Source organism: Cibotium barometz, chromosome 59, assembly GCF_041138505.1.
Source record: "Cibotium barometz isolate CiBa-2024 chromosome 59, ASM4113850v1, whole genome shotgun sequence".
Taxonomy (NCBI): Eukaryota; Viridiplantae; Streptophyta; class Polypodiopsida; order Cyatheales; family Cibotiaceae; genus Cibotium; species Cibotium barometz.
Genome location: NC_141104.1, coordinates 29,611,355 through 29,632,877, shown reverse-complemented (window position 1 = coordinate 29,632,877; position 21,523 = coordinate 29,611,355). Strand labels below are relative to the sequence as shown.

The 21,523-nt window shown below is 46.8% G+C and overlaps 1 protein-coding gene across 2 annotated transcripts in view; it reads right to left on the bottom strand.

The window, feature by feature from the left end:
* The window catches only part of LOC147605688 (uncharacterized), a 115,531-nt gene that overhangs the window by 25,744 nt on the left and 68,264 nt on the right, over nucleotides 1-21,523 (bottom strand). For both annotated transcript variants that reach the window (XM_086793251.1, XM_086793252.1), the window contains one exon: nucleotides 8,515-8,724. In XM_086793251.1, the coding sequence (XP_086649377.1) occupies nucleotides 8,515-8,724 (210 nt within the window). The remainder of the gene's footprint in view (nucleotides 1-8,514; nucleotides 8,725-21,523) is intronic.

Here is a 21,523-nt window from a genome sequence, read left to right as displayed (position 1 = left end):
GAGTGAGGAAGAGAAAGCTCTATTGCTGCTTTGTGGATTTCCGCAAGGCATTTGACACAGTACCACGAGAGAGGCTCTTTCAACGCCTGCAGTCTCTTGGCATACCAGCAGATATGACATGGGGCATCTATGCATTATATGAGCAGGTTTTTGGGCGAGTCAGATGTCCAGGAGGTATGTCTGAGACTATTGCTAGCACCATTGGTGTGAAGCAAGGATGCCCACTTTCCCCCACGCTATTTGGGTTATACATTGATGAGGTGGCTGACTTCATTACATGGGGAGGCGGAGATGGAGTTGATTTAGCAGGTACCTCAGTACATATTATGCTCTATGCTGATGATATTGTATTAGTGTCTGAATCTCCAGGTGGTCTACAGCAGCATCTACATGCACCCGATGATTTCTGCACACAGAGGGGTCTTACTGTGAACCTTGGGAAAACCAAGGTTATGGTCTTTCATACATCGAGACAGGGCAGGAGTCAGCTGGCATTCACTCTCGCAGGATGCCAGGTGGAGGTGGTACCTAGGGGTTACCTTCTCTGCAGCAGCCACACGCTTCACCATGGGTTTAGCAGCCAGAGCTAGATTGACACGGGGATATGCAGCATTGGCTATGCTAGAGAGACAGTGCCACGAGGCGCATTTTCAAGAGCCCCGGACGAAGGGGTGGCTATTTGACACATTAGTCACACCGGCATTGATGTATGGAGCAGCAGTATGGGCGCCAGGCCTTGCTACCCATTGGTGGACACAGATAGAGAGACCACAGGCCCTCATGATGGCACGCATGATACGCAGCAAACCGTCAGTACCTCATAACATTATCCGAGCAGAGTTTGTTGCGCCTCCTATGATGGTAGAGGCCATATTTCAGACTATATGCCTGCTAGACAAATTCAGAGAGATGCCACAGGATAGGTTATCATACAGAGCTTTTGAGGCATCTAGACAGCTGGCTGAGGCAGGAGACAGAGGATCATGGTATGCACAGGTCACACATTGGTTCTCACAGCATGGCCTAGACATGGATCATCTACCACCATTCCAGTATGACAGGGATGCACCACATATCCGTCTCTCTCATAGTGAGAGGAACAGAGTATTGAGACAGGATCTATGGCAGCTCTATACACGAGAGACATGGATATCGCCTACACAGCCTCTTCCACCGAAGATGCTATACTACAGAGATCACTTCATGAGTATCACTGATGATGGATTTATAGAGAGGCCTAGATACATGGAGGGCTTTTTACCACACGGCTCCCAAGTGGCTATTGGTCAGCTCTCAGAGTTTCATCACACCGATTGGAGATTGAGACTGGCAGAGCAGCACGGATCCCCCGAGAGGAGAGGGTATGCAAATTGTGCAGAGAGGAGGTGGAGAGTGAGGAGCATTATGTATGCAGATGCAGAGCATATACAACCATCAGAGAGAGATATCCCATTTTATTCAGAGAGCCACATTCCCTACGCCAGATCTTTGAGGCAGCAGACCAGCGCATACTGGGGAGATACATTCTAGACATACAGCGCCACAGAGAGACATTATTACAGGCTCAGACAGCTCCAGAGGGGGGGCGACAGACACAGATTACTACATTTTTTCAGAGATCCATCCCCCTCCCAACCCCTACACGGCAAGGAATTACTCTCCAGAGAGCAGAGACACTTAGAGCCCGCAGACAGAGGACACCTGGCTTTCGGACACCACGCCTATACCAGAGAGAGATGACAGAGATCAGAGCTCAGTTCACAGAGAGGGTGCGGAACGACTGGCTCGCTTTAGAGCACACCCAGGCATGTTCTTCATGGAGCTGTGGACACCCCCTTCACTGATATATACCATTTTATACCCCCAGTATGGTACAGGATGGAGCTAGCTAGGTTGCATATCATGATTGTATACTCCATGCATATAGCTTTGCATTCTCCTAGTAGTAGAGCTCCATCCCCTGCACACCGAGATTCAGCTTTTTTGTTCAGTACTTTTTCATTTTGTTGGGATGACAGAGGATACCCCATACAGGTACTGCGATTTGTCTCATAGGCCGAGTTCGGTCTTTTGAAAGACGTTAATAAAATCTTTCTTTCTTTCTTTCTCTCCCTCTTCGAACTTGTGTCGCCTCCCGCCTGCTGCCCTCTCTCTCTCTTCGAACCTCTGTCGCCTCCCCCTCTCTCTCTTCGAACCTCTGTCGCCTCCCTCTCCCGCCTGCTGCCCCGCCTGCTGACTCTCTCTCTCTCTCTCTCTCTCACTTCGCTTCCTTCGCTTCGCCTCCTTCGCTCTCTCGTGTAGCCGCCTCTGACCTCTCTCTCTGTGGGAAGCGCTTTGCAGACACGCACAGAGCTCTTCCTATGGCCAAGGGTTAATTAATTTTTAACCCGAAACCCGCCTTTTTCAGCCCAAGACAAGATGGAGAGGATCGACACTGAAGACCTGATCAAGGCAGCCATCCAACAACAGAAAGAGATGGACAATGCAATTAATATGGTCAACCGGAGCCTTCTTGACAAAGTCAAGAAACTTGAAGCGCGGATAGCAGCCCAAGATGCAGACATTGCAAATCTCAAGATAGAGATAGAAGAAGCACGTGCTCAACATAAGCTCGAGGAAGGTGAAATTCAGCCCGTCATGATGGAGGAGCTGAACACCATCAAGGCCCAAGTGAGAACACTTCAAGAGGGAGAAAAAAAGAAGGCCCGGGAGACCTCCTTGTGGGTGGAGGTGCTCACCAAGACGCAAAAGCAAGTAGATGAAACAGAGAAATGGATAGAAGTGGTCAAGATGTGCGGATCTATCTCGAAGATTATCAACCTAACCATTGGAACAAGGAGGCTGAAAGCACATCTACCTCGAAGATTATCAACCTAACCATTGAGGAGGAACAAAGAAGAAAGACAAGGGAACTTCATGTGCGGATCACGGGGCTTAAGGACGGTGACAATGTAGAGGAGGAAGCCAAAGATTTATACACACGCATGGGCATTTCGAGGCCTACACACACGGAGGCTTGGAGACTGGGCAAGAAAGAAAGGAATGGAGGAGAGAGCTCTCATTTTACGCTTTCCCACCTTGGAGACCAAGAAGAATTTCTTGGCCAAGCGCTCCGCCCTTAAGAAAATGGACATCTTTTTAGGAGATGACCTCACCTCGGCACAGCTAGCACATATGAGGGAGTGCATGCCGGAGATTAGGGCAGCCAGAGAAAAAGGGAAGCTAGCATTTTACAGAGGAGGCAGAGTGGTGATACTAGAGAGACGCACCACCTGACGGTGCGAGACCTATGGGACCAGTCTGAGACTTGCAGTATGGAACTGCAACGGAGCATTGAGACTGGATGTGGGGGCCTTTGAGGACAGCTTCAGAGATAGGGACATCATCTTCTACTCGGAGACACATCAGCCCGAGGCAGCACATTACCGAGAGTGGCGGGATACAGATGGGAGACGACTTGTAGACAGGAGGGCCGTTCGAAGCATGGTGGTCGCGGATTTGGAGTTGCAGTTCTTTTTAGAGAGGAGCTTCAGCCACTCATCCATGTTATGCGCCGTGATGAGAGCGCGAGGTACATGTGGGTCAGAGTGAGGGAAGATGAGGGTAGACCCCTATACATTGCCATATGTTACTTTCCACCCAGCACATCTCATTATGCAGCGCCCAAGGGGCAATCTCCATATATGATTCTAGATGAGGACAAATGGGAGTTCTCCAAGGAGGGAGATGTTATCATACTTGGGGACTTTAATGCTCGAACGGCTCAGTACCAGACCTCCTTCTTTGACACTTCGGAGGAGATGTTGAGAGATAGATCTGGAGGAGATGTGTTTGACCCGGAGATCACAGGATGAGGTGGAGTGTACTGAGTATGGGAGATACCTCTTGGAGATGGGGACTGCACATGGGCTGGCCATTTTAAATGGCCTAGAGAGGTATCCACTTGCCAGTGGCTTTCCTTGCTTTCCACACAGACATGGGGCCAGCACAGTGGATGTTCTAGCCTCGCCAACCTTCATCCCGAGTATCCAGGATTTTCCGATTCGCCCCAGGCCCATCGAAGTTACGGTGGATCATGCACTTCTCTCCTTTACGGTGGATTTTCACTACATTACCCGCCAGGTTGGGCAGTCCTCCTATCACCCGAGATATACCTTCTGTAGAGAGACTGATGGAGTATACACCGTAGAGATCTACGGCTTGTTGAGTGCAGAGGATCCACAGAGGCCATTAGCAGAGCTCACCCAGATCCTGACAGAGGCTTTACATACAGTTGCAGCGACGGCCTTCCCACACACGCAACCCACAGTACGACCACGTCCTGGGAGCATGCCCCAGAATAGTTGGTATAATGATGACTGTAGGGAGCTCAGAGCCCGGCTACAGAGAGAGGTGGCCAGGTGTTACTACATATAGACAGTCACGCATCATCTTCCGATCCCTCATTCGGCGGAAGAAGAGAGCATTCTTAGCTCCGCTGGAGAGAGACATCTATCAGTTGTTTTTGAGTCAGGATTCTGGTGAGGCCTGGAGATTGCTTAGAGAGCACCCCCCGCCTCCGGCCATTACCTCTCCAGATACATGGGGCGAGTATGCAGCCTCCCTCTACACAGTACCAGAGCAGCCACCACTACCGAACCCTCCAGAGCCTTGTCCACCCACTTCTACCTTCTTCACAGCAGAGATGGTGAGGAGGGCCATCAACAGATTGCATACACGGAGGGCACAGGATCATGAGGGCATTGTAGCTGAGCATTTTATACATGCTCGAGATATGATTGTAGACTTGTGTGAGGGGTTTCCTGGGACTTGGAGTACTTCCACGATTGTGCCAGTACTCAAGTCTGGAGATCCGAGCCTGCCAACTAACTACCGCACCATTATGATTGGTCACTCGCTGGCAAAGCTATATGCCTCTATTCTTGAGCAGGAGTTGAGCAGATGGGCAGAGAGACAAGGGGTCCGAGCTCAGGGACAGGCCGGTTTCAGGAGGAGATTCTCTACTTTGGATCATATCTTTACCCTCAGGGCTATCATTGAGGAGGGCAGAGCACATGGGAGGGGGATCTACTGTGGCTTTGTGGATTTCCGCAAGGCCTTTGACACAGTACCCAGAGCTAGACTGATGCGCAGAGGTTGCAAGACTTGGGGGTTCCATGTGAGCTCATTTGGGGTATTATGGCACTTTATGAGACAGTAGTTGGGCAGGTGCGGACTTCAGAGGGTCTCTCCCAGCCAGTACACTCCACTATAGGGGTGAAACAGGGCTGCCCGCTCTCTCCAACTCTATTTGGACTATACATTGATGAGATCTCTGATTATATTGGGACACGAGGGGACAGAGGAGCCCAGTTGGCTGGCACTTGGATACCTCTGCGCTCTTATATGCTGATGATATTGTGCTTATAGCAGACTCACCAGAGGGTATGCAAAGGCACTTGGATACTTTACATGCTTATGCACAGGACAGTGGGCTCTCAGTTAACCTTGGTAGGTTATGGTGTTTAACACTACAGCTCAGTGGGTTTGGAGATCAGCGCCTATTTTCACATATGGGCAGGAGACAATGGAGTATGTTGACTCATACACATATCTTGGAGTGGTGTTCACTGGGCCCACATTTTCCATGAGGGGGGCAGGGCAGCAGAGGCCAAATTGACTAGAGGATATGCAGCACTAGGAGGTCTGGAGAGGATGTGCTCACAGGTACAGTTTCAGGAGCCACGCACTAAGCTGTGGCTTTTTGACACGCTGGTCACATCGGCTATACTATATGGAGTACAGATCTCGGGGCCTAGCCTAGATCGTCACAGTTGATCAAGATGCACATACGATGGATGGAGATCGATGGAGAGACCACTTGTGTCCATGATCTCCAGGATGATTCAGGCTAAGGCCTCGATACCCCATGAGATTATTAGAGTTGAGATGGACGCACCACCGATCGTAGTCGAGGCTCTTGCCAAATCAGTGTCCTTCATTCATAGCACCTGGGAGCTTCCCCGACACCAGTATGCACGACTTGCTTTAGAGTCCTCTCATCAGCTAGCCATGGAGGGAGACACTTCATGTTGGTATGCGCAGATAGCATCCTGGTTTGAGCTCCACGGGTTCAGTTTAGACAGACTTCCACCCTTCCAGTACTCTCTAGAGGCACCCTCTCTCACCTTGACACATTCTGAGATTAGTAGTCATCAGACAAGACAGCACTACATCTGCCGTTGCACAGCATATTATGAGATTCGAGGGCGCTACCATTGCCTTTTCAGAGAGGGATTTGGACCACTGGCTAGAGTCATGGACTATTACGATCAACGATGCTTGGGTTTTTATCTCCTGGAGATCCGCAAGCTCAGAGAGTCCATTATCAAGAGCAGACGCCCGACTGGCAGGGAGTCCACACAGAGACAGATTACTGACTTCTTTAGAGGGACTACTCGGGAGGACACACAGCCGACAGCCCAGCAGTGGGCACCCCGTGGGACTCTAGTTGAGAGAGCTATCCAGTTGGGTAGATCTAGACGCCCGAGGGTTCGCGGATCCCCACATCGGAGACGGTGCCTACACCGAAGGATTCAGAGCATCATTGCGAGGCATCGGGCTCGTCCGACCAGGCATCTCACTATGGCAGATATCCAAGCCATCCGGCAGAGACCCATGCTAGAGCTCCTAGGATGATTACGACTCCAACCATATACTGTTGTACTCACTATCACTTTTGTACTCCCCCATATTCATGTATTCATGTATCCATGTACTCATGTACCCCATTTTGAGTAGCAACATTAGCTTTCCACTCTCCCTATTGCTGCTTCCAGATGCCCCCTACTGATGTATTGTGGGGCTAGATACTTACCTTCAGTTCTTTCTTTTCTTTTCCAGACAGTGTATCAGATGTCACATGGTTGTAACTTTGGTCTCATAGGTCACTTTGGCCTTTTGAAGACGTTAATATAACATTTCATTTCATTTCATTTCTCTCTCTCTCTCTTGAAAGCCTTACCGCCTTGCTCCCCCATATCCACCTATTAAGCTTACCTCCTCACCCATACACACCTCCCCCGAACCAGCCACTTGCCTTTTAAAATCAGTCTAATATTGTGCCCTCCTATCCGTCTTCTGCATCACAATTGCCTCCTTCACCTTTTTCTTCTTCCCACCCCTCAACACTTCTAGTGCATCACTTCCCACTCACCAGCTCTCAACATATCTACTCGCCCCTTCACACCTGCTCCTCCGCGCCTTTCCACGTGCTGCTGCATTCTTCCAGCTGACGCTTGCACGCCTGCTGTGCTATCTTTTCGAGCCCGTGCTTGCCCGTTGCAACTCGCCCCTTCCACACATGCTGTCTGGCGCCCCTTCACACCCCTACTTGCCCATTATACGTGCCTCCAACTTTTGTGGGTTCTTATACGTGCCTCCAACTTTTGTGGGTTCTGGACTTTGAGCACAAGTGGGGTTTGGCATGGTTCATGGGCTGGTGACAAGGCCATTCGGGAGATGCAAATGGGGCTAGGCTGCAAATGCGAGCTGTAGAAACGGCCCCTTTCCCCCATTCACACCTGCTCAGGGCCCTCTTCTCACCCATCACCACTTTCACACTCTCCTTGTCATCCCACCTTGGCTTATCATCTCCCCACTTGCTTATCAACTAAGCTTGCTTATCACCGTATCGTCCTATCACCCTGCACTTATTGTTCCCTTCTACAAAGCTATAATAATGGTGATGCTCGAGGGGCCTGGTTTTAGCAGCTGCTCTCTTAATTGCTGCTGTCATCATAGCACCATGTGCTGCCTCCTCTCCATTTTCTTCTGCACAATCGATCAAGATCGCATCTTCTACCTGTGATGGCATCAGTGAAATGTGTTAAGCTGCAATTGTAACAGTTGTGGGAGTTATTTTTTTTGCAGTGGAAAAGCAGAAGATGGTCGGCTGGAGGTTGCGTTGGAGAAGGTGGTAGGCCGATTCTCATTACCATATAGAAGGCAGTCAACGACTAAGCAGAGCTGGCTGCTCACTTGGCACATGGACTGCATAACCGACACTTCTGTTTTGGACTTCATTGACAATCCTCGTTGGACATGACCATGGTGTTTCAAGTCACAACTTGGGTGCATTTGCCTGCAGGCATTTCTGTAATTCTCACTCTTGTATTAGGTTTTAAAGGTGGTATGGATGTGCTTTTATTCCAGAATAAAGCATTTATGTATGAGAAGGTTGTAGGAGCTACAAGATGCATGGTGCATTAAGTTAGGAGCCAAGGAAGTGGAAGGTTCGACCACCCTTGGTGCGTTAGGGAAGAGATAGCTTGGTAACATGAGTACGCAAGCATGATGTAGCACGCGGAAGACTTAGAGATGAATTGTAATCTTGATTAGAGCATAAATCAGCACATAACCTGATGATTTGCAATGCACAAATGACAGAGAGAGAGAGAAGCTAGAGAGAGTTACACCATATTGGGCCCAAACAACCATCTTCAAAAAGAAAGACATTAGGAACTCTCTACATACCTCATCAATATTTGGAAATGTCCTTCCACCAATTTTTAGTATTTTTCCCAATTTTGAAAAACTGGCCAAGTCTGTATTGTCTTTTTCAAGTTCCACAATATCTTTGTGTACATAAACATCATCGTGAAACTTTAGAGTCATAGACAAACATGTAGGTCCTCTGCTACTTGGACGGAAAATCACCTGTCCAGGTTCTTTGTCTGATAATGCCTGCAATAAAAGAATGAGATTTAAAACTATAATCAGGGAAACAATCACATACCCATGCACGTGCATGTGTGTACACATGCACATGCTAACAATTTTTTTCTTAAAAAAAAAAAATCCTACATCTGGACCTACATGCACATACAAACATACAAACACAAAGCACACACTTACATGCAAGCATACATGCCTACATTACACATACATACACATACATTATACATACATTACATAAACACACACGTGGTGTGGGTGTAACCAGCCTCTTACTTTGTTCAAATTTTATTTTTTATTTTTTTCAAAAAGAGACGTATGAAAAAAACATACAACAATCACAGCTATAAGCCAAAAAAGAATAGAATCACCATAATATGTAAGGTGATTTCAACCACTGATGAGCATCATGATGCCATGTAAGACCTGTGGTACTAGAGGAAAAGAAGATGCCATGGTCCCACTCCCGCATAAATATCACACGCTTTGCCTGCGCAGAATGACAAGGCCCCTGAATGCAAGCCCAAGTAGCCATAAGAGTATGGATAATATCACCCCATATAGTACTAATGCATTGAGACCCAAAAATCTGGACAACCTCAATAGCCTCCGTGCATCTAGCTCTCCAGATCTGCCATGCTGTAATACTGGCAACAATCTCCCAATTGGTATCAATCCTCTGTGAGGAGGGGGGGGAGGGGGGGGGGAGTGTATAATCAGAGTGAGGAACATCCTGCAATAAACCATGCTGGGCAATACCTCTACGAATGAAAATAGCATAATCTCTACCACTGCCCTCATAAAAAAGCTGCGGACCGGACTGGGAGAGCCAAGCAACTACCCCCCAAGTCACATGCATGGCTCAGCCACTCAATTTGCCCATAAGATGGGCTACAGAACCCCAAATCTACTGTGCAATGCTGCATCCCCATAAACAATGTTGTACAGTCTCATAATCTACCGCACACCTAGGACAAGAAGGTGCTACACCGAAAATCGACCTCCATTGATTGGTGGAGAGACCACCATGTTAAGAATAACCAAAAGAAATGAGAGATCTGGCTCCTTTTGTATCTGCGCTGTATTACTGGGAGAAATATCATAGCTCTCCCAATGAGGCCTGAGAGTAGGGATCCTATGCATTTGTCGAGTGAGGAGAAGCCTGGCATTCCGGACTGTGAAACTGAAAAAAGGAACGCTTTTCAAAGGATCGAAGGCATCAATCCACTCCCACTCTCCAGGATCCCACTGAAGATATCTGATAGGACTGCCACCATATAACCACAAACACCATGAGCCATGAGTCACTATTTGAGGAGAAGGGTCAATGAACCAATGCTTCCCAGAACGACCAACAATCCTCAGTGTACTAAACCTAGTATCTGGGATGATCTCCATCATACTACATCTCCTCAATCTCCCTCCAAGCATGATAAGAGTAAATAATGCGATCTATAGCCTCCTAACCCAAGAAAGAAATCACCTGCAGAGGTATGCCTAACCTCGAAAAACTCCCAACCAACTCAGATGATAGTCTCCCTGAAAGGTCCCAGAAAGCCACTCATGCGGAATAGCTGCATCAATCTGATCAACACGAATGCGAGAGCCCCTAAGATGCTAAATGGATGCAGCTCTTCGATCCTCCGGAAGACTCTTAAAGGTCTTCCAATCAAGAACTGTGTATGCACATCTCTCCCATCCTGACCACTGCATATAACGAGATGCACCAAGTGGCCGACCAGCCTCATCCCTGATGAGCTCATTTCACATAATAGGTTGTCCGTCAGCCTCATCCAAAGACCTAGGAAGCCTTTGTCGCAAAAAAGATCTCATGCTTCTCCATGCTCTGACAATGGCTGCAATAAGAGGGGAAGATGGTGCCCTGATATCAACCTCGGTGAACAAAAATCGTGTGCTGGGTATCCACTCTCTCCCAACCCTGGGTGTACATCCGAAAATCTGAGACAAGAAAAAATCCTTCCAAGGCACAGTGCCTAGTAGGAAACCTCTGACCACAAGTTTGCAAAGCAACGCCCTCCACTGAACATCCGGATCGATAATATTCAAGCCCCCCTCTCGTTTGGGCTGAATAACTGTGAGCCAAGCTACCTTGGCACGAGTGTCTAAGATGCCATCTAAACCCGACCAAAAAAATTGTGGATCAATCTCCGCAATTGGCCAATGCACGCACCAGAGAAGCACCAACAAGAGGCAATAAACCAAGGTGAGGCAAGCAATACCTGATTAGCCACCAAAGCTCTGGAAGCTAAATCTAATCTCCTAGAGCTCCAATGGAGCAGCTTCTTCCGGATACTCATAAGTACCGGAGCAAACTGCTGTGCAGGAGAAATATCAATCCCAACTTGGTATCCCAAATATCTAGCAGTGCATCCTCTATTGATCCAAGTAAAACCAAGCTTTGTCCCCCAAGCAACTCTCCGTGAATCACTAACCCAAAAACCAACAGATTTGTGCCAATTAATGAGTGCCCCTGCTACCAAACAGAACTCCTCTAGTGCTACCCGAAAGGAACATAAGCATATATGTGAAGCCTCCAAGAACATGGCTGTGTCATCAGCTAACTCAGAGTTAACCAATTCCTCTTGACTACGAAGAGGCAACCTCAATCCCGAAATACCAACAGTGGAGCGGAGAAAGATGCTCATGGCCTCTACAACTATGATATATAATAATGGGGCTAAAGGGCAACCCTGCCATACTGAGCGAGAAATCTGAAACCGCTCTCCTCTATCACCGCCGCAAGCGGGCACTCTAATGTGGGCATCACAATACATGCATGAAACTCCCTTGACCCATCTCTGAGAGAATAATCCCATATCGCTAAGAGTACCCTCAAGGAAGTGTCCCAATCCACTCTATCATAGGCCTTCTCAAAATCCAAGAGCAGAATGGCTAAGGACTGATTGCTCGCTTTAGTCCATTCGACGGCCTCCCAAAACGAGAAAATGTTATCAAAGATGCTCGTGCAGTGTAAGAATCCATTCTAAGTATCATGAATGGCATCCTACAAAATTGGCTACAATCTGATGCTCACTGCCTTAGCAAGAATTTTATATGCAGTTCCAAGTAAAGTGATAGGTCTCCACTGGTCAATCAATGTCTTATCCCCACTCTTAGGAATAACATAAATAAGCCCCTCCCCTCGATGAGAGAAGAAGGCATAGAACCTATGTCCCACATCTCCGCAGAGCCGATGTGAAATCTCAGCCCCAATCTCATCCCAAAAAGTAATGAAGAAAACAGGGGAGAGGCCATCCTCCTTTGGACACTTACCATGAGGTAAGGCATTAAGAGCATGACTGAACTCCTGCATAGAAAAAGGGGCATCCAGAGCGGCACACATCTCCTCAATGATCAAATATGGCAATGTATTCCAAACCTTCCTGTGTGTCCTGTGTCTCAAATCAGAGTGCGGCTCAGCACTAAGAAGCTGGCAATAGAAATCAATGGCAATCTGTCTAACCATAAGAGGATCTGAGTGAAGAGTGCCATGTGAATCCTCCAACTGCCTGACACAATCTCTGACATGAAATGGGCCGTGAGTAGCAAAGAAATGTTTGTTGCATCTGCCACCCATCTGTGTCCAAAAGGATTCCTAGGCATGGAAACGATACTCCGCGCGCTGCTCAAGAGAGTGATGAAGTTCTACCCTAACAATACATAAAGAATTTGCAACCCATTGAGCATGAGGATGTTTCTCGTGCTCTTTCTGTAAGGCAGCCAATCTACGTGTAATAGCCCTTTCTAAATCCAAGGCCTCTTGCCTCTTAGACACGACACATGTGTGATAAAAGTCACTAATATCATAGAGAGCAGAGGCCAGGCTTTGAGAGGCATGTGAGAAATCATGAGATCTCCAAATATCAAGCATACGGCACAATAGCTCTGCATGTGAAAACAAATGATCAAGGATGCGTACATAGGGTGCTGATCCATGGCAATTCGGATCTCTAATACATAAAACCACTGGGCAATGATCCGATTTAGAGGTGCTTGTAGCAATAAAAGTATGCCCACCTCTGTCAAGCACCCAATCATCCACATAAAATATGTCTAACCATGCATAAAGACAACTTGCATCTCTTCTCCTGTCAGACCATGAATAAAGAAGAGTGGATGGTCTCCTCAAAATGTCATCCTCATGCGAACAATCTCTGCCATGAATGGAGAGAGTATAAACCTCTCCAAAGACGCTTTTTCAAGAGGATGCACCAAGCCCTCATGTCCACCTCTTTTATCCGTTGGCATCTCAACCATGTTAAAATCCCTCCCAATAATCCAATGGTCGACAAGACGCATCAGTGTAGTGCGAGATTTCCAAAAGGCAATCCTCTCACCTCTATGGTTAGGAGCATAGAGGTTGAGAATACCAATGCGTGTAGTACCCTACACAAGAAGGATCCACTTCGCTCTCACAAGAAAAATGACACCACGTCCAATGATGCAAGGCAAGATCAAAGCTGAAAGAGAGATACAGACACCACCCATGGTACCAAGGGCTAGTGACCAAAAGGTGTGTCCCAAGAGAAGCTTGCTTGATCTCCTGCACTGGCTAGCATCGAGTTTATGCTCTTGCAAGAGCAATACATCCATAGGTCCTCCTGTGACTGCACAATGAAGCTGGGTTTTTACAATTTATTTCCGCCGACGCGGAAAAAAACCCCCAAGACCCTGAATGTTCCAAGAGACAATCCTCATAAGGACTCAAAGTAGGAACGACCAGATCTCGTGGTCGACGAAGGACCCCGTTAGAGGCGGAAGTACGTCTTGGATAGGTAAGGGAGGGAAAATCTGATGATGTAAACCTTACCTCTCTCTCCCACTCCGAGGAAAGGCTTGGGATAGTCCTCAAAACTGGAGAGGTACCATGACAATGCGAATGCGAAACATCCTCCTCAAGGGTACAATCATCCTCTAACTAATGCAGCATCACCTCTTAAATTAAGACGTGTTGGGAAGGTTATCGAAGAATCACCTCTTAAATTAAGACGTGTAGCATGTAGAATGGGACATGTGGCATCTAGAATGAGATAAATGTCCCTACGCTTGTCATTTCACCTTACACTTGTCAAAGTAGCCACTTGTCATTTGGAGCTTACTCTTTCCATTCTAGAGCATTGAAGCCTGAAACCTAAAAATCGGAGCACTCCATCTTCATTTGGATAAGGCACTTCTCATCTATTGTAAAGTTCAAGAACTTTGTGCCCGTGGCTTGATTCAATAAATTCTTGCAAAAGGGGAGAGGGGGCGGTTCCTCGTTTCTCTTTTCTCTGAATCCTACTTTCTTTAATTATTTGTGATTGTTGATTGAATAGGTTTGTTACAAGTCACGTGTGAATATGGGGGTGAGGGTAGGAGTGTCTTTGTGTTTGTGTTTGTGTTTGCATGCTTCACATGTGGCATCTGGTTTCGGAATGTCACTCTCTCCCATTGCGGCCTCCAACTAATTCTATTCCTCCTACTTCGATGGTGCATGAACCAATAGTTCAAGCAAAGTCCCCTTCAGTTAAGACACCTAATTCAGCCCTTGTTGCCAACATGCATGTGTAGACAAGAAGAAAAATTGTGCAACAACTCCAACAGCAAGTACGCTCAGAGGCACCTTAGAAAAACACTATTGCAAGAGACAAAAATGTGTTGGATTTGGAGTACTAGCACACCCCGAATCCAAGAAAAGTAATTAATGTCAGATCGCAACCATTGCAGTCATGCACTTGATTAGAGTCATTGCCATCTACATCTTAGAATAAAGCATCCATCTTGAAAATGTTGATGCTTAGAATCGGGATGTTGTGGGCTGATGTGCTTAAGGGTGGAATGATGAAATTGCAAAGTCTGCAGATTGATATTGATATAGCTTTCACTTGAAATCGCTCCTATAGCCTCCACCAACAACTCCTTTGAATGTCAAAGGTAATACCATAGGATTCCCAATGAGGTCTAAGGATAGGGACTCTCTGAATTTGTCCCAAGACAAGTTGCTTGGCATTCCTCACAGTGTAGCTATAGAAAGGCAAATGTTTCATCGGATTGGTGGCATCCATCCATTCCCACTCACCAGGATCCCAAGGCAAATGTCTGATAGGGCATCCACCAAACAACCAAAGGCAAGAAGCATTTGTGACCATCTCTGTGGGGGGGGAGGGGAGGTCAATATAAAAGTGCTTCCCTGCTCTGACAACAACTCTCACGGGCCAAACCACCGGACCCTCAACCATATCCTGCACCACACATTTCTCCAACTGCCACCCATCGTGAACAGAAAAGAAAAATGGTACCTCACCCTTCCCTGGCGAGGGGAGACCCATAACCTGAGGCAGAGGAACCTCGGTCCCTGAAAAAACCCCAAACCACAAGTGAGGAGTTCCATCCAAAAAAGCCCCTGTAACCCAATGGTTGGGTATGGCTGCATCAATTTGCATAATCCTCCGACTAGCTTCCCTCAAGTGCTAAGTGTAGTGCACAATGAATGCCCAATCATCCTGTGCATAGTTCATTTTGTCCTTTTTAGTACTTGGTGCTGTTGCATCAGCCACAGCCATGCCTGACTCTTTCTTCTTCTTCTCCTTCAATCTTTTTTTGTATTCACCGACTCAAAACGGATAGAAAAGAGCTACATTTGTTAAGGCAAGAGTTATATGTTCACCCAAAATGCATGGTTGGCTCAATGTTCTTAATATTCATTATCACATAGTGACAAGGAGGTCCACTCTTCTACCTAGTTTTATAGAGCAAGTCAAGCAAAGGACATGTATGTTGGGAGATATGTGCACTAACATGCATACAGATGCATATGGGCATTGGATTATCAATTGTGATGATATAGCCTTTGGGCATTTCACTAGCAAATGTTTTGACTTTTTGGTTGCCTTTCTCCTCCACTACCAACTTATGCAAACTTCCTTGAGTGACTCGACTAGATTTTGGACATTGTGGAGCATCTACCATGCTCAGAATCAACTACTCTTCTCTAAAATTTCTATTCAGCTCTCTGCTTACTTCCAAAGAGCCCTTTTGCAATCCCTCGAAGATTCTCATGAAATCAGAGGACTTTCCCTTTAGCAACTAGAAGTGTTTTCCACTATTTCTAAACTAAGTAGTAGCTGCCCACTCTGGGACAACTATGAATGTACATTGTTTTTCCTAATGAGACAATTGTTTCTGAACTAAGTAGTAGCTGCCCCACTCTAGGACAACTGCAAATGTACATTGTTTTCCCAAATGAGACAGTGGTTTAACTATATAAAAAAAGTGTGTTGTGTGACTGTGCGGGGCAAGTCAGTCTGAGTGAGTTTGTCAGAGTCTGGGATTCTCTCTGTTTTCATCATGGGTGATTCTAGCAATCAAGTTTACTCTCGTTGTGATGGAGAACAGAGGAATAAGCACTTATGTACAAACAAACCGGTCAATACAGAAGTGGCTCTTTCTCCCAAAGAGTAGTTTGTTTATGATGCGCTTGTTGAAGATTTTGCAGATAATAGAAAGCAATGGAAACATCAATGCCTGAGCATCACTATGACATCCATGTGCGTTCGATTGCCACCCCTCTCAAGCGTTTTTCTAAAAACACAGTGGTCATTTTCTTCCCTAGGAAAATGCCTTAGGCTCAATACGTGACGCAGTGGTTGAAATTAGTCCTTCGAGGGGGTTTTGTCGATGGCGTGTACTGGGCATCTCGTGGCTTTCTTGAAGTGCTTCTCTCAAATAGCATACATCATACTACACTATTGGAAATGTCGTCGTTGACGTATGGCACAAATGTTGCATGTATTTCCCTCGTCACCCAATAAGGACTATCAAAATGTGATTAAGCATAAATGCCCAGTGTGGGTAGAAGTGGTGCTTCCTGTAGAAATTCAAGGCTCATCTCCTTGACATAGAAGCATCGCTGGGTAAGGTTATATGCCCATCTAGACCCACAACAAATGGAAATCATTTTGTATTTTATGGGACACTGATAAACCCACTATCCCTCGCATTTTCTATTGGGGTGAGCAAAACTGGAACAGGGTCTTTAACTATTGCCAAAAAATATTATGGGCTTAATTTGGACGTGTTTGTTGGAGCTTGTTTCCAATGTAGTAAATTTGGGCACATGGTTTCACAATGCCCATCTGTAATACACCAACCCCCCTCCAAAAGCTGTATGTCCACCCTCCTATTGATACCCCTTAGCAATAGAAAGTTATGATGCAAGAAAAGTTAAAGGGTAAGGCTTCCATGCATAATGAAACTCCGGCAAATAATAAAACAGTAATTACGAAAAAGGACAAAGTAAAAAGGAAGGTTGACAAAGATGGATTTGTGACTCCAAAGAAAATAGCTAAGTAGCCGCCCCAATCTACATATCATATCCGGACTTGCACTGAGCCACAAACTGTATGAGGTCAAAAACAAAATCCTTTTATAGATGTGTCTAGAAGCTAGACGGAAGTCTGTAAAGGAGGCACACAAATTGTAGATAAAAATGATGTTATCTGGCATGTGTTATAAGATGTTGATGGTGTTCCCAGCATGGATGTGAATTAGCTTTCTTTTACTTTTTATGATAAGAGATGTCAATGACTCCAGTAAAGTGTGTGACTTATGTTCAAGACCTCTATGATCCAAATAAATGGAGGCACTTTTGGCACTATATAAATAGAATGAAGCATGATGTGTTGTGTATCCAAGAACATAATCAGCATGAGTTTGGACCCTTGCTGACCACCTGCCTACTGCCTGCTGACTAAGTCTCCTGGTGGCTGCCGACTGGGTACTTATGCCGTCCTTATGATGCTTATGCTCCTGATGGTGATGGTGATGGTGCTACTGATGCTGATGCTGATGCTAATGCTCTAAATGTTGACTTAATTGCTATCTTAACTGATGTCATAATCAAGGATTATGATGCACCTGCTGAAGATTAGCCATGGCACGAGCGTGCACATGACATCCCCTCTTGCTAAACTTGATGATAGGGTGGACACTCTCCTCCCTAGACTACTGACTTTGATCTACTACTTCTGACTAACTTTGACTTTGATATTTTTGTCTGAACACCTTCCACTTCTGATCTCCAGTTCCAAGTCTTGCTGAAGAACTGAACATCCGTTCCATTGTTGTCCCCATGCCCGCTATCACTTTCCCTTAACATAGCGGTGGGTCACCTGCCGAAACTGATCATGCCTTTTGCTAGGCCTTTGGAACTGATCTAAAAGCTTAATGATGTATTGTTTCTGAGTACATACCCTCAAGAAATGCTTTCCTCTAGCTTCGCCTGTTGTGCAGACCACTCCATTTGCTACCCTATTGCATTCTTCTGTTGGATCTGTGTACCTCCTCGGGACTATGCTTAGTGGGCTGAACCTGAATGCTCTGATACAAATGTTACATGCGCGGAAGCCTTGCTGTACTGATCTACAACCCTAAGCCTGATTACGAACAAGATGATTTAAACATGATTAAGACAGAGGACAGAGAATAGTTGGTGTCGGGTTTTCTGTATTTAATATGGTACAAAAAGGTGACGGAATGCTTGTACATGGTTAGGCCCTTGGTCAGCCCCTTAGGGGTGACCTCTGGCCCCTTCTCTGACTTCTACTAACATCTAGGATTATGAAATGATGAATGACTTGATGTGAAATGCTGAATGATGACTTTAGGCTTATATATGTGCTAGGAGTGCTGGTTGGCCAGCAAATGTTGTTGTCAACTAGCTTTGGATATGAATAATCATGATATACTTCTGATATATGCTACGCTTCATTCATTGATGACCCAAACCTGCTTACCAACTGCCTATGTTAACCAAATCAACATGCTACCTTGCACAAGAGAGGGAGAGAAGAAGAGGAGGAGGATCATGCAAGGGTCGGTTCGAAAAGTAGCAAATAGCCAACCCTAATGACGGTTAACTCCCTAATGTGAGGCCACTAGGGACTCACTCCACCTCCACTTGTGTCACTCAAATGGAGCTTCCACAAACTAGGTAGTGAGCAAAGAAGAAGGGAGCTACGGAGAGCTCAACCTCTACTCTATGCCTTGTGTCTGCAAAAGTGATATCAAGAAGAAGACAACAAGGAGGAGGAGAAGAAGAAGCAAGACAAGAACCATCACCTACATGCACAACACCACAATCAAGCAAGCAAGCATCAACACATACAAGCCTACCACCATATCCACAAGAGAGAGAGAGAGAGAGAGAGGACAAACTCAATTGTGATAATGGAATTGTCTCTTTTCATATTTCATAAGTCACTTATATACATGAGCTCTCTTTTTACAACGGCCGGCCATCCATTTAACAATTGGGGACCCAAAGCTGATTTCCTAGCTCTATGAACACCTAGGCTTATTCTTATGGCCAACACATGTGGTAAGCTCGGTCATCCCATTCATCATTTACATGAGGCGTTTAGCACGGTTACAAGTTACAAGAAGTGTAACCACGCTTAAAAATAATGTTAACAAGTGTGGTTAACATACCCCCCTCCCTAATTCAAATAAGTCCTCGAAGCTGACAAGGAGATTCAATGGTAGGAGATGGAGTAAGTTCGGATCAAGTCGTACCGCGACTTAGGATGTGGGAGGCACGATGGAAGACTTTGTATTGGTCCAAAAGATAGTATCCATCATGTCTTCGAAAGTCTACAAGCGCCATGCGGACATCCATTGGATGCGTTCGTAATAGCCGAACAATTGCTTCAAGGCCTTTGTTGAGATCGAAGACAAGGCCTTGGCTGCCCTTGTAGTAGTGATTCCAATCCGAGAAGGTCTCCAAGAGTGTGATGATAAGTTGAAGACGCGGATTGTCGCCACAATGGCTGGGTCGGGGACCTGATCGTATCTGTCGATGAAGGCAGATGTAGAGGACAGTGAGAGGAATAAGGAAAGAGTTGTGGTGTAAGTGGTGGGGGGTACCGAGATACAATGTTGGGTACTTGGTGATGGTGGGGGGTGGAGGTTGTGAGCAGGTGCTCGGTTGGGATGGATGAGGGGGTGGGGGTTGGTGGTGAGGGTACGAGGGTGCGGCTAGATGAGTGGGGGGATTGCCGGGATCGGCTCCTCCGTCATTGTCGTCGTCATCGTCAGAGTTGTTGTCGGGGCACTTCGAGTAGAAGAAGACGCGGACGTCTTCGGCTTCTGGGCGGGTGAGTGGGTGGGGGGGTGGGGGTTCAAGGGCAAAGGCCATGTGGGAATCATCAAACTGCATGATCCCAGTGGTTTGGATGTGGCGTGGATGACTTGGAGTTCGAGGTGGTAGTGGTGGTACAGGATGAGGAGCCCCTGGGGAGTGTAAGGTGGGAGCTCATATCAACGTAAGAATTTATAGGCCCAGTATATTGTCTCCCACCCCTGGTGCTAAAGGAAATGAAGGGCTTGGGCGGTTTTGGATGAACCGTAAGGGTAGGGGCATAGTCCTTCGGGAACTGCGAAGTGGAGGGTGTCGTCGGTGGTGGGGTGCCCGTACCTGATAAGGTTTGCCCAATTGATGAGATTGGCAGAAAGAGGGTTTGAGAAAGGGTGGCGAGGGGAGATGGAGTCGTCGAGATAAAGATGTCATGTTCAAGGAGGCTAAGGCAAAGGGCGCGGTGGTGGAGGTCAAGAATTTCGGTGAGGCGTGGACAAGCAAGGGAGCTCCGTGGCGGAGTCCATCAACACATCAACTTTACGTTCGACCACGCTTAGTACTGGCCCGGAAGGTGTGGGTTAAGGGATAGTGGCATGGGTCTCAGCGGCTTGCAACTGAAGGCCCTTCTGGCGCAAGGTGTCCTCTACCACCTCTCGGTATTTACTAAAGGAGAGGCGGATGCAGTTGCCTTCATCCTCCGCGTGGGGAGCTCGCTCCTTGAGTTGGTCGGCTTCAGTTTGGGCGAGGACGGACCTGCCTCGGAAAAGGAAGGGGGCGGAGAGGAGACATGAGGAGGGCGGGTTTCAGAAAGGTTGGCTTCAGCGGTGCACCACAGATCCTCCTCTTCATGTTCTGTTGATCGAGGGACATGCTTCAAGGTATGTTGTTTGAGGCTCATCCGCCAATTGAGCTTGACAATCCCTGACCAACTCTTGAGCCGCCTTTAGCCTTTCCATCTCTTCACTGGAGTTAGGATATTCGGCTAACTTTCAAGGCAACTGTTTAGGGTCTATCTGTCCTCTAACAAGAGGGACTGAAGGTAGCACTTTCTCCTCTTCAGATGAGGAGGTTGACTCGTTGGTGGTTGTTCCGTTCTCGGATCCACTCTTTATGACCACGCGGCTATCCCCTTTGCCCATTTTCATAGCCTTCTTCTTTCGTGAGCACCTTGTCACGCTTGCTTGTTCCATTTTGCAAGGTTGAGCCTCAACTGATGAGCTGCGACCCTTCTTCTACTTTACATTCTGGTAACTGCATTAAAAAGAACCGTATGGATGAAGCCATCGCGTACACTTAGCAACTTAATGCTAGTGCTAGCAAATTAATGCTAGTGCTAGGATTAGCTTCATGTGTTTTCCCCATTGTGCTTGTTCTTTGTGGACAGTCCTTGTAAATATTGTCTACTCCACACCTTGTGCATAAAGGAGTTAAGATGGAGATACTGATACTCACAAAAGAACTAGCCATGACTGGACACTCAACTACTCGGTGAGGTTCTAGTGATAGCATTGCATGGGTGGTCGTTTGGCCATGTTATTCAAGTCCCGTCCCCGCGGAGTTGGGATTGCTAGGTATACGGGGTACAGCTGGTCTCCCTCCATCACATAGTGACTTAGGATCTAGGAGGCTGGACTGTTTGATTCGAAGGGCTCAAAGGTGGTCCCTTCAACGGTT